Genomic DNA, 14,890 nt, shown 5'->3' with positions numbered 1-14,890 from the left:
TTATCCACCGCACTTCTGCCTCTGCGAGTTTCCGGTCCACATCTCCTCCCTCTTCTTTTTCGATCCCCCAGAATGTAAAGTTTGTGTCTGAATGGTCATCATGCTCGGCAAAGTGTTTTCCCAGAGTGCCAACATTGCGTTTTATATCAATCTTATGCTGTGCTATCCTCATTTTCAACTGGCGCGTTGTTCTTCCTATGTACAGTTTGGGACAAGGACATTGGATTGCATATATCACATTCTTAGTGTCACATGTGGTCAGACAATGAACACAATGAACGTGTGTGTGTCTATCACTCAAAACTCTCTCAATAAATCACTCTCTCTCTCAAAATACTTTCCTGCTCCCACAGGGGTGTGATGAGCAGTATTTATAGGCCGCTGTTTGGATCGCACTGTTGTTGGGCTAATGGTCACCTAGTAACCAATGGTCACGCATAGGCTGCGCAAGAGTGCCATCTGCTGGAATAATTGGAGGAACTTAAATCATTCCCAGACGTCTTAAAAACAAGATAGGAAACATATTTTTTAAGTGAAATAACCCTTTAACAAAAGTAGACTCACACAAGGCGACGAACATGCATACAATTTTCTTTTTTCTCCCCTTTTTTTCTTTTTTTTTATGAAGCAGAAACTCCATACCATTTGGATCTATGCCCTTGCTCCCCGGCCATGAGGACCTATATGATCCTGGCAAGCTGAAGGGTGCTCTCTGGCAAACGGTAGAATTTGGCATGCACTCTTATGTTGTGGCCCATGAAATCCACCAGCTGGTCAACCTCTATGGTCTTCAGGTTCAATACTGTGGACAGGGTTGCCAACTGCTTCCTCCCTTCCTTTTGTACATGCCAGTGCCTCTGGATTCTTGAGCACACACTGTTTGATGAAATCTCTGAGAACACCAGACCTTCGATAATACGACCTGGCGTTGGGCACAGCAAACATACAGTATATGGGTTACCTCAGGGACGGATTGGGACTAAAATTCAGCCCTGGCATCTTAGCCCAGACCAGCCCCCACAACCAGCAGATACTCTACCGACTCATCCGGTCGAGGCACATATAAATACACAAGCTCTTAATACCACAACTTTTACAGAACAACATAAATGATAACTACACAACCCACAGGCAACTACACAATCCATCAATTGTAGTTAGCGTACAGTTCTCACCAACAAGGGGAGTATGAACATGATTGCATGTCAAAATGTGTCTGCATGCAATAAGAAATGTGGCTTGTTAGCTAATGAATGGAAAATAAGTATATTGATCTGAGAAATGGACACACTTGGGTTATATTATTTTGTGCATTTCATTGCTCAATATGCACTAAATGCTGTATAGGTAGTAACAGTAAGTGTAACGGCCAAATAATGCAGTGTTTTAATAATAATTGTATAACCTGGGATAATGCTGAAAGTGAAAGGCCACTAAACAATACAGTGACATGTGTAGTCTAGAACTGTACATGCAGTATCTATTTTGCCTGCTGTCATTTACACCTATGTGGGCTGTGGGAAGTGAACTAAGAAAGGTGCATGATGGCACTTCAACCCTGGTATCCTGATAAAACAAGTGCAAGTATATCTACAAGTTCACAACACATGCAGTTGTGAGACATTGTATGATTAAAGTAAATGGGTCTTAAAAGCAGTTAATCAATGAACCAGATAGATAGAGCTAAAGCAGAAAGCATTTCTGAACCATCTTGCTGATATAAACCTTTTTACTTTTTTGACTGTTGCGAACAGTGGTGTAAAGTAACTAAGTTCATTTACTCAAGTACTGTACTTAAGTACACCTTTGAGTTATTTGTACTTTACTTGAGTATTGTAATGTTCCAATACTTTAACTTCTACTCCACTACATCTCCATATATTGTACTTTTACTCCACTACAATTATTTGAAACTTTAGTTAGGCTACTAGTTACTTAGATAATTATTACAAAAACATACATTAATTACTTCAGCCATAGGCTACACAGCCTACATTTTGGCCATTTGAAAATAGCCAATCTAAAAAGCTCACAATATGTTGCGATGCAACACTTTGCCAGCTTGTAGATCTACCATTTCAAACGATTTGTGTAGGCTACATTTGAAAACCTGAAACGGGATTCTGCATAATGAGTACTTTTACTTTTGTACTTTAAGTACATTTTGATACCATGGCAATACTTGGATTACTTTTACTCAAGGATATTTTGAATTCCAGACTTACACACCAAAATACCTATGAGAGTAGAATCCGCTTTCCGCCAATGCATTTCAATGAGAAGGGAGCGTTTTTTTTTTCAGAAATCCTCTGCTGGCATGAAACCGCTTCACTCTCATTGAAATGCATTGGCGGAACACGGATTCCACTCTCATAGTTATTTTAATGTGAGGGCACCCTTATATATGTAACAGTATTTCTACATCACAGTGTTGATACTTTTACTTAAGTAAAACACTTGAGTACTTTTTTTCCACCACTGGTTGCAATAGATCATCATATTCCACTGCCATGCTTGTGTTGTTGTTGTTGTGTTGCTTACCAAATCACTTCCTCCTCCACATGACATTGGCAACTGACTCTCTCTCACTCACACACACACACACACACACACACACACACACACACACACACACACACACACACACACACACACACACACACACACACACACACACACACACACTCCACAAGTCCACACCATATATAGGGTCCACACACCCAATCCAGTTCATTCTCCTCTGTAACTTGTTTCTTTTTCAACCCCGGGCTGGGAGGGAGGAGGGAGGGGGAGGGCTTGCAGCTCTTAGTTGTATTTTTTTCCTCACAGTATATTTGTCATCATTGAAATTATTTTGCATAGTAATGTGGTGTTATTCAATCTTATACGAGTTAAAAATTATTAAACAAGCTTAAGCATTCTTGGGGTGAATCCTTTTAGTAGACCTTGTACCAATGAAACTGTACTGTCATGAAACTGTACCTTTTCCTATGCAAACCTCTAATAAAATCTTCAATAAATGTGTGTAGTATGCTGTACATCCTTCATGTCGATGGATATGTGGTATGTATCTTGGCCCACCAGCTCAGTAGGGGCAGGAGCCTTCAGTCTTCCTCCCCTCTGCAATCACCTCCAGATTGTCCAAACGTTCAGTCTTCATCCCCAGCTGCTTCAGTTACTGATACATCTGTCCACTTCTGATAAATAGCCAACCATAACAAAACCCTCCTTCCATTGCAGTTGTGACACTATGCTACGTTGTAAGATATTTGTTGGAATTTGGAATAGTAGATCACAATTCACTTACTCACTGTACAAACTCAAACCTTGTATATGCAACTATAAAGGGCAATGCAAACAACACAATCAAAGCAGGCAGAGGCAGAATTAAAGTAAATCAATGTATTTATTTTAGAAACCAAGGTCAAGGGCCTGTTCTGCCCGGAACCGTTAAACCCCGGCACGTTCTTCACCATTATGAAAATCATAATATAATCTGTAAAGAGGGAAATACAAAAAATGGTATTGCCCAATTCCCTGTACGCTTAATGTCTTGACCCTGTAGTGAAATTGAATAATCCCATTTGTTATCCCAAAATTACCAACATAAACTTAAACTCACTTACCAACATAAACTTAAACTCACTTATCAATAAAACAACTCTAGAATACGTATACAAACCTTTCAAGTGGAAGATCGCACCCACACCTGAAATGTTTGGAATACCAGCACAGTCACAGTGGAGCCACCCTTGGCACATCTGGCACTGGACCATCATGTATTCATTCATTTCTGGATACATGTTGTTCTGGAAGACGCAAACCTCAATATTGGCTGCCATACAGTCAGGATCCTAAAGTTTATAAACAAACAAGGATCATTACGCATCAAATATGAATCTTCTCAAATAAGTGTGCCCAGGCACAACTAAATACTACATTATGGATAATGTTATTATTTTAACTGCAAGTACAACAAAATATCCAGAGATGTATTTTGTCCTTCACATGCCTGCTCTTCTCCGTGCAAGCTGTCCTCATTAACTTCCAGTACCCTCCCTGCTGCTTCCAGTGCCTCCTCTTCTGATTGAGTGGACAGAAGAGTCCACTCAATCAGTCGTGTCGTGGACACGCTGCTGGTGCCTCTTGAGATGGGCCGCCTGGCCAAAGCTCTTTTGGCAGCTCGAGCAGCCGTAGGGCTTCTCCCCCGCGTGCGTGCGGCGGTGTCGCTGCAGGTTGCCAAGCCGGCTGAAGCCCTTGTGGCACTGCTCACAGGAGTAGGGTTTGACCCCCGTGTGGACCAGCTGGTGTGTCCTTCTGTCCCCCGAGCAGGCGAAGCTCTTGTCACACACGGTGCAGGCAAAGGGTTTCTCTCCTGTGTGGCTGCGCTCGTGCGTGGTCAGCGTGCCAGACACACTGAAGCGCGCGCCGCAATACGCACAGCGGAAGGGCTTCTGTACGGCGTGGATGCGCAGGTGTACGTTGCGGTCAGCGGAGCGGCCGAAGCTCTTCCCACATTGCTCGCAGGGGAAGCGTTGAACGGCGCGCTGGTGTGTCTTCACGCTGCGTGTCTTCAAGGCCTGGCTCTGGGTCTGGTCAGTCTGTTTAGACCGGGGCTTCTGTTTAGACCGGGGACCCTGTCCTGAGAGAGAGAGAGAGCGAGCAGAATATGATCATCCTACCTATGACCTTGTGCAATGGTTAAGAAGAAAAAAACGGTGGAAATAAATGCTGTATTATCCTGCACAAAAGCAGATCTAATGTAGTAACACTGACTGCTTACTAGGGGTGTAACGATATAGTGTAACTGTATCGAAATATCGCCAGTACTTGATGTACATCCAGCGCGTCCTCTGACCAATGGGCAAATCTTCTTCCATCTCTACATTAGAGAGAAGTTTACATTAGAGACTTGGCAAAATGAAATTATTTTAGATTTGATAATTTAACTCTTACCCTCTGAGAGAGAAATTCTCCATGAGAAGCAGACACCACCACAGCCGTATCTTGGGAATGTCCAACTAAGAAATAAAATAATATTGTTAACAGATATTGATATTGAAGAATGTAATAGATGTTTGCTTATAGTAGGCTATAGTGAATGTAAGTGAATGAGACCCAGAATTACCCGTCAAAGATTAGATTATCCTAGGGATGTTGAATTTCAATCTTTGTTAGATAATTATGTTACTAGACACCTTTACGAACACATTGGTGAAGAAATCGTTTGGTAACAAATGTAATCCCAGCTTTGACACGTATTCTGCTAAAATTCCCTGACTACCAGTGGTGTTGTCAACCATAACATTAATGTTAAAATACAGCTAACCAGCTTAGCTTAGTCAGCTAGCCTCCAACGGCTACCTTTTTTGCAGAGTTTCGGAACCTGCGGCTCCATCATGGTCTCCTCCTCGTCCATGAGCTTTCTTCTCTTCTCACTGTACTGTTTTGTTTACCAACAGGCTCTCACACACACCATGTGCTGCGCAGTACAAGCCAAGCCTCCTCTCAAGTATTTGATGTAGAACCGTGACGTTGCACAGCTGTGTTTAGTTCCTCAGCTGATCACTCAAGTCGAGTTCCAAACATAGTCAAGACTTCACGACGCCCTCTGGTGGCTCAAGTGAGAGTTGTTATTATATTTTTTCAATTTACATGTGCAGATTTTAAAAAGTAAACTCACAACAGTGACGTCATATGGCTCCTCCAGCGCCAGGTGGAGAGCATACTGCAACACATTTCAATCAATGTGATTTTCATTCAATAAACAGTACATAAAAGAACTTGACATTTCAATGTAATTTACCATCAGCAGGAATACTCCACAACACGGCCCATCCATTTGTTGGGGGATGTTCTGCAAGAGTCAGGAATGATTAATGCATAATACACCTAGACGATTCTTTAATTGTACCTTATTCTTCGGGACCGTCCAATCCCCAGGCACCATCTTCATAGCAATTTTACTGCAAAAATAAAGAATGTAATTACCATTTGCCAGGACTTCCTTTCATCAAATGACTTCAGCTGGATCAAATGTCTTTGATCCAGCTTTCACGGTATGCCCTGGATCAAATGTATGACATCTTTCACGGTATGCCCTGAAACTAGTTCAGTGTTTAAGCTGGGGAGTTATTTTCACCTAATTCATACATTTGATCCAGTCCACATCTCAATCTGCTTAAAGCCAAACAGAGCACAAATAAATATGCCTGAAACATCTGCAAAGAGCAACCAAAAGACTTCCCATCTTTTTTACACCTGAGAGCATGCACAGACATTTCACCGCTTCCTAACGCCCGTAAAGCAAGCAATAAAACTCCTGCTAAAGTGTGCAGAGGCATTTCACAACGTCTTTAGGCCTATAAAGCTAAAATGTGACAAAGCTGATTATGACGCAGGTACTATTCAGGCAACTACTCCTGCAGCAGAACTCATGCAACCAAGCGATACAATTCATACATACATGCAGAACACATGCAGCCTTCTGAACATGCAGAACACATGCAGCCTTCTGAACAGTAGAAGGAACTTTTGAATGGCCAACTTTTGAACTTGGGCCAAATATGCCTTACAAATAACCTGAAAAGTGTCAGATTTGACTGACTGCCAAAGCCATGGGGGTTCTTTGAGTCTAGGAAGTGTATGACTTTGGCTTTGGGTCTTATTATGACCTGAGAAACAATGGTACAAACAAAGAAGTAGCAAAAAGTAATTTTAGCACATGTGGAAATTCCATTAGACTCTCTCTCTCTCACTCACACTCACACACACACACACACACACACACACACACACACACACACACACACACACACACACACACACTCCACAAGTCCACACCATATATAGGGTCCACACACACAATCCAGTTCATTCTCCTCTGTAACTTGTTTCTGTTTCAACTTTCAAGGAGGGCTTGCAGCAGCCAATCATGTGATCTCTACAGCCTCTGGGTGGGCCGGCACATTACCATAATACTTGTTGCGGCCGCGCAAATGCATTCCACCGCCGCACGTCATTACCGTAATATTCTTTTTTTCTTTTTTTGGCCCCTCAGCCCTCTGGCCTAGCGGCCCACCGGGCATATGCCCGGTATGCCAGATGCCCAGTCCGCCTCTGGGTTACCTTCGAGGATCTCACATTTAGGCCTATATATCTGGTTGCACAGAGCAGCTCCAGTGATGCCACCATTGGTGGAATTGGATGGGCGCCTTCCTGCTATTCTTTCCTCTCACTTCAATTCTGGAGAAATAATGGCACAGACTTCTCTCCAGCTTAGAGAGGGCATAGTTGATATCCTTGTGACTTTCTGATTGAACTCGTGATAGGAATGGGAATTTTTGACATCTCCCCTTGCCTGTACCTGTTGAACAGGAGAATGTGAGTTTGACTCACTCTGCTCAGCTTCCTCCACTTCTCCGTTGTCACTGCAGATTTCAGGTCCTCAACATACTGCTTCTCATTTAGGTATTCATGCAGTTTTTTGTTTTACATCTTCTGTCGGGCAGGAGCAGAGGGGTACACAGTTTTTTGTTTTACATCTTCTGTCAGGGGCAGGTGCAGAGGGGTACACACACTGGATGGACACACTCAGCAATTTCCCTCCACGAGTCGCAAATTTGTCTGTTGCTATACTCTTTCATTCCTGAAGGCAGGATGTCCTAAACTTGCTGAGGGTTTGCGCCCCACTGAACCACACAGACCTGGCCCCAGATTAGGCTGCAGCAACATGATGCTTCGAGTTCGGAGGACAAGGTGGTCTCCGTAGTGGAGGTTCCAGGATGGGGTTCAGACAGGGAGTCCGTAGAACGTCTAAATGTCGCAAAGGGGGTCGGACGTGTTTGTGGGCCAGGTTGGTGTGTGTCAAGTGGGCATGAGTCGGATGGGCGGGGTCTGGGTCTGGGGTTTTCACGTCTTGTTTGGCGTTGTCTTCGTGGTCTGGGGTCAGATGCGGGAGAGCGCGAGTCGTATCCAGAATAGGTTCTCGGTGGGTAGAAGTCATAAGGGATCTCGGGGGTTCGTTGGGGGTCGGAAACGGGGCCGGAGACCAGTCGTAGTAATAGTCCCGATTGTCCCAACGGTTCCAGTCTGCGTACGGTGAGTGGGGAGCAGATGGGCGCCTGTAGGTGCCATATTGAGGGCTGGTGAGTTTAATTACTCCACAAAGGTAGCTCTCACAGCGCAAGCCTCTACCCCAGGAAAAAGTCTCCCAACCCTTCTACAGTCTCTTCGGATGACTGCTGGTGCCATCTGAGGACTTACGGTAGTTGCTCTGACAACCTTCTCCCCATTGTCAGGGTTCAGCTCCATCACCCTGTGGTAGACGCGTCACTGGGAAACCATTATACCAAAGGCACATTCCACCATATTCCGTGCACAGGCGGCAATTACACAGTATATCAGCTGGGAGTAGGTCTGGAGGTACCTTCCAGGGACTGGCCACATCATGCCCTTTTGCTGGTGAAAGGCCTCATCTGCCATGAAAACATATGGGACAGGTCACACGTGCTTTGCGTTTGGGAATGGTTCATCGTCAGGGAGGTTGAGTCTTCTTGTGCTCAGACCTTGCTGGAACTCTGATGCCCAGAAGATGCCTCTGTCATTACTACCCCCTTAAGCTCCCACATCCACCACCACATGGATAAGGTAGTTGGCATCTACCACCGCTGTAAGGACGATGGAAAATGGGCTTTGTAATTGTGGAAGCGGCTCCTTGAATGCCCGAATGGCACCATGTTTGCCATCCAGTGCACCCAAACAATAAGGGATGTTCCACTTCTCACCAAAGACATCGGCTACAGCTTTCCAATCCTCCTTCGTTGGCACAAGCATCAACTGCGGAACCAAACCATGGTATGGAGCATACCATATGGTTATATTATAGTGTTGGCCCAAAAACTAGGGGAAAGGGGAAGTACTAATACTACAAAAAAGCTAAGCAAGCATCAGTTCTATTAAGAAAGAAAGAATTAACAAACACTTTGTCATCAATAAAATGCTGGAGATTTACTTACATGCTGGAGATTGTCCATCATTAGAAGTCACTTGTCTTGTCTGTTTGTGGTAGAGTGCTCTCAAAAACAGGTCCTCTCTCTGCGAAATCAAGTGAGTGTCTAACTAAGACAGTTTGGATTGCACAGGTGATGCTGATTGCCATGTGGACTGGTGGGGGAGGGGAGGAGATTGGCCAGGTTTCCCAAAGCGATCTTAAGCTTTAGGATGGTCGTAAGACCCATCGTAGCAGCAAAACTGTTATGAAGGCTCCTGTCAATCAAGAGCCTCCGCAGGCTACGACTGCTTTCAGGAAACCGGTCGAGAGTGAACAAGGGAACCAAATGGGCTGCTATGACGGGTGAGCGCACCTTCCGAATGACTTCAGCAAACCCATCGCTTGGTCTCCAAAACGATTGTAGAAGCAAACCTGCGTTTGCTCCTGTCAATCAACAAGCCTCTGCAGACTTGTCTTAGGCAGGATTTTTTCAAGGCGACCTGGGGCGCCCTTAAACTCTTCGTATGAAGCTGTCTGAGCACTATAACTATAAAAGTATATCAAAAAATCGATCTAAGTGAAGTGGATGGAAGTGTTCACGCCTGCTATACAAATAGGCTACAATAGTCAGCTATGGCTATATATATATATATATATATATATTAGTGCTGTCCGAGTTAACTAAATGAATCGCAATTAACTCACCGTTATGTTAATCGTGATTAATTATTTTAATCGCAATTAATCGCATATTTACAAACATTGCTAACAATATCGGCTATATTGGCTACAAGGTCCATCCCTGTTGATGTAACAAAAAATACAATGTATAATTAAAGCATAAAGGTGGACACAACAGTAATCATTTAGCAGATCCTTATACCCATCAGCTGCAGTCTGTTTAATGCAATACCATTATGATTTATTCAGGTTTTTAATTGATTTCGAATAAAAGATTAACATACTTTCGTATAAATCCAGCAAATATTTCCACTCCCAAGTTAATAGGGCCACGAAAGACTTGAAAGATATCCCTCTAAGTTACATTGTGACCTGATAAAAGCTGATGACTTATTTGCGATTAATCGCATAAATCATGCGATTAATCGCGATTAAAATATTTAATCGTTGGACACCACTAATATATATATAAGTATTTTTTTCTTCTTTTTTTATGCATTGGAGACAGCGGCGCCCCGTGTGTGTCCGCATGCGTGCGGCAACGGGCAGCGTGCCTGCCCCCGTGTGTGAGCGTGCGTGCGTGTGTGTGTGTGTGTGCACGCACACATAAAAAAGAACTAGCACGTTGATATTTCAAAATATGTTTCGACATGCTTTTACTTAAAAGAAATGGAGAGAGAGACCTCCAACTCAGCAGAAACAATAGACTGCTTGAGCTGCGTTCAAATCTGGACGGTACGACCAGCGATTACATACAGGCGCTTGCCATGCTTTTTTACTTTTACAGATTGATAAAGTAATCGGGTTTCAGATAAAGAGAAATTCGCCAGTACCAGCCGACTGCTGTCTAAACCCACAGGTTACATGTTTATTGAGTAACCGAGATTCAAACCCAGGTCCCCCGCATCAAAGTCTATTATCTTAACCAGTAGACCAAGCGCCTCTCATGGTCAAATAATTAGTTATTCCGCTACCAGTGTGTGTGTGCGTGCGTGCGTGCGTGCGTGCGTGCGTGCGCGCGTGCGTGTGCGAGCGTGCGTGCGTGCGTGCGTGCGTGCAAATAGAATAGAAATAGCCTATACACACACACACACACACACACACACACACACACACACACACACAGGTAGCGGAATAACTAATTTTTTGAACACAAGAGGCGCTTGGTCTACTGGTTAAGTTAATAGACTTTGATGCGGGGGACCTGGGTTCGAATCTCGGTTACTCAATAAACATGTAACCTATGTGTTTAGACAGCAGTCGGCTGGTACTGGCGAATGGAGCGACTATGTATTAGCCTACAGCAGGCTTATGATGCATTCATCATGACACAACTAATTTTATGTATAACAGAGGCGTTTCCCATGCATAGCCTACATATTGATAGAGTAACCAAGTTTCAAACCTGGATCCCCGCAACAAAGTCTATTACCTTAACCAGTACCAAGTGCCTCTTGTGTTTAATTAATAAGCTACCTGTCTGTCTGTCTGTCTGTCTGTCTGTCTGTCTGTCTGTCTGTCTGTCTGTCTGTCTGTCTGTCTGTCTGTCTGTGTGCGTGCGTGCGTGTGTGTGTGAGAGTGTGTCAATAGATAGATAGATAGATAGATAGATAGACAGAGATATAAATTCTGCCACAACCCCAACTAAGTGGAGAAAGATGGAAACAATCAAGTGATTAACTGCCTGCAGAGGCGTCACAAGGGGGGGAAAGTGGGACTGAGTTGCTAGGGCTCAACGTGGAGGAGGCCTTGAGGGGGCCCCACAGTGAAGCCTTGTCCCCAGGGCCCAGAATGTGGTGCTACACCCCATGCTAGTCTAATAGTCTATATCGAGGGCTTGGAGCGCAAAGGGCCTATGTGACATTTTCAGAATTTTACAGGAGAGCAAAAACAAAGTTTTAATTGACTGTAACTATTTTATTAAAAACAACATGCGTAAGCAGTCTGTACTTTTATACATATTAAGCTAAAAGGAATTGATATTTTAATAGTTATATATATAAAAAAGTACAAAACAATTTAAAAAAAATACAAAACTAATACGTGTAAGCTAAAACGTCACTTAGGCCCTTTGCGCTCTAACATTGTATAGCTTTTTGCTTCACGTTTAGGGTCTAAGTGACATTCAGAAAATAATAATACTGGACCAGAGACAGTAACTTGTTAGTAACTGCTCCGATCCACACCAAACTTGGCATGAACACTAATCAGGGGCCTGCCATCAGAGTAGCCACACCAGGGGCCACATTTGGCCCCCAGTTACAAAAACAGAGGCCCCTGGGGGCCCATGGGTGCCAAAAGTGCACCGTTCGTCCAATCTGCGCCAATCTTGGCATGAACATTGTTCAGGGGTCTGCAATGACAATAGTCACATGAGGGGCCACATGTGGCCACCAGGGGGCACAATAGGGGCCAACTCAGGGGCCCCTGGGGTGCTAAAGGTGCACCGTTGCTCCAATCTGCACCAAACTTTGCACAAACACTGTTCAGGGGTCTACCATGACAATAGTCACACCAGGGGCCACCTCACAGGCCTTATCAGGGTCCCCAGTGTACCATATCAGGGGCCCCCAGGGGCCTCGGGTTCCAAAGGCACACCATTGCTCCAATTTGCATAAACTTAGCATGAACACTGTTTAAGGGTCTGCCATGACAATAGTCACACAAAGGGCTTCACCAGGGGCCCCAGGGTGCAAGTGGCCCCTGGGGGCCCCGGGGTTCCAAAGGTGCACCGTTGCTCTGATCTGCACCAAATATGGCACAAACACTGTCCATGGGTCTACCATGACAATAGTCACACCAGGGGTAACCTCACAGGCCTCATCAGGGGCCCCAGTGTACAATATCAGGGCCCCCCAGGGGCCCCGGGGTGCCAAAAGCACACTGTTGCTCTGATCTGCACCAAATATGGCACAAACACTGTCCATGGGTCTACCATGACAATAGTCACACCAGGGGCCACCTCACATGCCTTATCAGGGTCCCCAGTGTACCTTATCAGGGGCCCCCAGGGGCCCCGGGTTCCAAAGGCACACCATTGCTCCAATTTGCATAAACTTAGCATGAACACTGTTTAAGGGTCTGCCATGACAATAGTCACACAAAGGGCTTCACCAGGGGCCCCAGGGTGCCAGTGGCCCCTGGGGGCCCCGGGGTTGTGACTATGCCCTGGTGTGACTATTCTCAGGGCAGAACCCTGGACAGTGTTTGTGACAAGTTTGGTGCGTAATGGAGCAACAGTGCGCCTGTGGCACCCAAAGGCCCCTGGGGACCCCTAATGTGGCCCCTGGGGGCCCCTAATGTGGCCCCTCGTGTGACTTTTGTTGTGGCAAACCCCTGAACAGTGTTTATGCCACGTTTGGTGCAGAGTGGACCAACGGTGCAACTGTGTCATCCAGGGGCCCCTGGGGGCCTTGATTTTGCACCTGGGGACCACACATGGCCTCTGGTGTGGCCACTCTGAATGCAGACCCCTGATTAATCTTTTTTTGGTGCGGATCAGAGCAGTTTCTGGCAAGTTACTATCTCTGTTCCCTTGTGTTACCCAGGGCCCACCAGGGGCCCTAATGTGGTCCCTGGGGGCCCCACAAGGCCCCTGGCGTGACTATTGTCATGGCAGGCTCCTGAACAGTGTTTGTGCCAAATTTGGGTGCCTATTAGGGCCACGGTGTGTCTGGTTTGGTATTCTACACGTGCACTAAAGCCTTTTGCGCTCCAAGTTCAACTGAAGGGTTTCACATGAGCCTTTTTGGTTTTTAGGCTTTATTTCAAAAAGTAAAAGTTATTATTACGAAAGATTTTCACCATCTGATAGAGTTCGCAGAGACCTTTAAAATGATGTAAAAAAGTCATTTTTGCAAAAAATGTCACATAGGCCCTTTGCGCTCCAAGCCCTCGCATATCAAGGTGTTTCCCAGTCACACAAGTGTGAGATTGATACCATGGCTGCTCAGCTATTCCTTCTCGCTGATAACCAGCGCCGACGTGCGCGAAGCCGCATTACATATGTGAATGCATTCTCTCGAGCGAACTTTAGCCCGCTGGCTACGCTGACTGACCGGGCAATTATTAAAAAATATCGACAACCAAGGGTGGAAATCCAGCGCCTCATCGACGTGGTGGCTCCATACATCACAAGGCCAACTCGGCGAAACTTTGCACTGAGCCCAGAGGTGCAGCTGCTGGCTGCTCTGCGCTATTATGCCTGTGGAAACTTTTTGGAGACGGTGGGAGATGGCCTCAACCTCAGCAAGGCATCGGTGTCACGGTGTGTGGCAGCCGTGACACCGATCCTCCTGCGGCAAGCCCAGCAGAACATCCCACTGCCCACCACCAGGGAGGAGGTGCGAGAAGTCCACCAGGGCTTTTATGACATGGCAGGGATCCCTCGGGTGATAGGTGTTGTGGATGGCACCCTAATCCCACTACACAACCCTACCCTGGTGGATCCCTGCTGGGTCTGTAGAAAGCACTACACCGCACTGAACATCCAGGTGGTGGTGGACCACAACGCTATCATTACGGACATCGTTGCAAAGTGGCCAGTAGCGAGCCATGATGCTTTCATCTGGGGCACCTCCGAAGTAGGAGAGAGAGCTGCTAGAGGGGACTTTGGTGCCAGCTTTTTCTTGGGTGACAGTGGCTACCCCCTCCGCACCTACCTCATCACCCCGGTGTCAGAGCCAGAGACACCAGCAGAGGAAGATTTTAATTTGAGTCACACCACCACCTGGACTCACATTGAACGGGTATTTGGACGATGGAAAGCCTGATTCAGATGCCTGAATTCTCATCCTGGGCATTACACAAAGACCACCTCGAGAAACTGACTAAAATCAGCTGAAACATTCAGCTGTCTTTATGTCAGCCTGAAACAGAGCAATACATTTAGCAAGTTGTTTGGCTCTGCCCTGTCATGCTAGTGATTTTCAGCCTGCTCATGGTCAGTTTAACATGGCCCAGGATTCAGTTTATTTTATTTAGAGTATGTTGAATCTACAGTTGTCCCTAAAGTTAGATGGTACTTTAAACAGCCTGGTCTATGTCCAAATATAAAGAAAACAGCCTACTTCTAGACTGGTACCAAACATCAGGTGAATTGGGGATGCTAGTACCATTTTGGTAACACTCTTATACATTTACACATTGCTGCACTGTATTCTAGATGTTCAGAATCATGGTTTAACACAGTGGACTATGGATGCTTGGCCTCAGTAA

The 14,890-nt window shown here is 45.3% G+C and overlaps 1 protein-coding gene across 1 annotated transcript; it reads left to right on the top strand.

Annotated features, from left to right (window-relative positions):
* Positions 1-13,614: 13,614 nt before the first annotated feature.
* Positions 13,615-14,445, top strand: LOC308285258 (putative nuclease HARBI1; the record flags this gene model as incomplete). Its single annotated transcript, XM_080725975.1, has 1 exon — positions 13,615-14,445. The coding sequence occupies one exon, from the start codon at positions 13,615-13,617 to the stop codon at positions 14,443-14,445; it is 831 nt and encodes a 276-aa protein (XP_080582101.1).
* Between the last annotated feature and the right edge of the window lie 445 nt (positions 14,446-14,890).

The sequence above is a fragment of the Nannobrachium achirus genome, assembly GCF_963921795.1.
Source record: "Nannobrachium achirus genome assembly, chromosome: 5".
NCBI classification, from domain to species: Eukaryota; Metazoa; Chordata; class Actinopteri; order Myctophiformes; family Myctophidae; genus Nannobrachium; species Nannobrachium achirus.
This window is presented reverse-complemented; position numbering and strand designations above follow the sequence as displayed.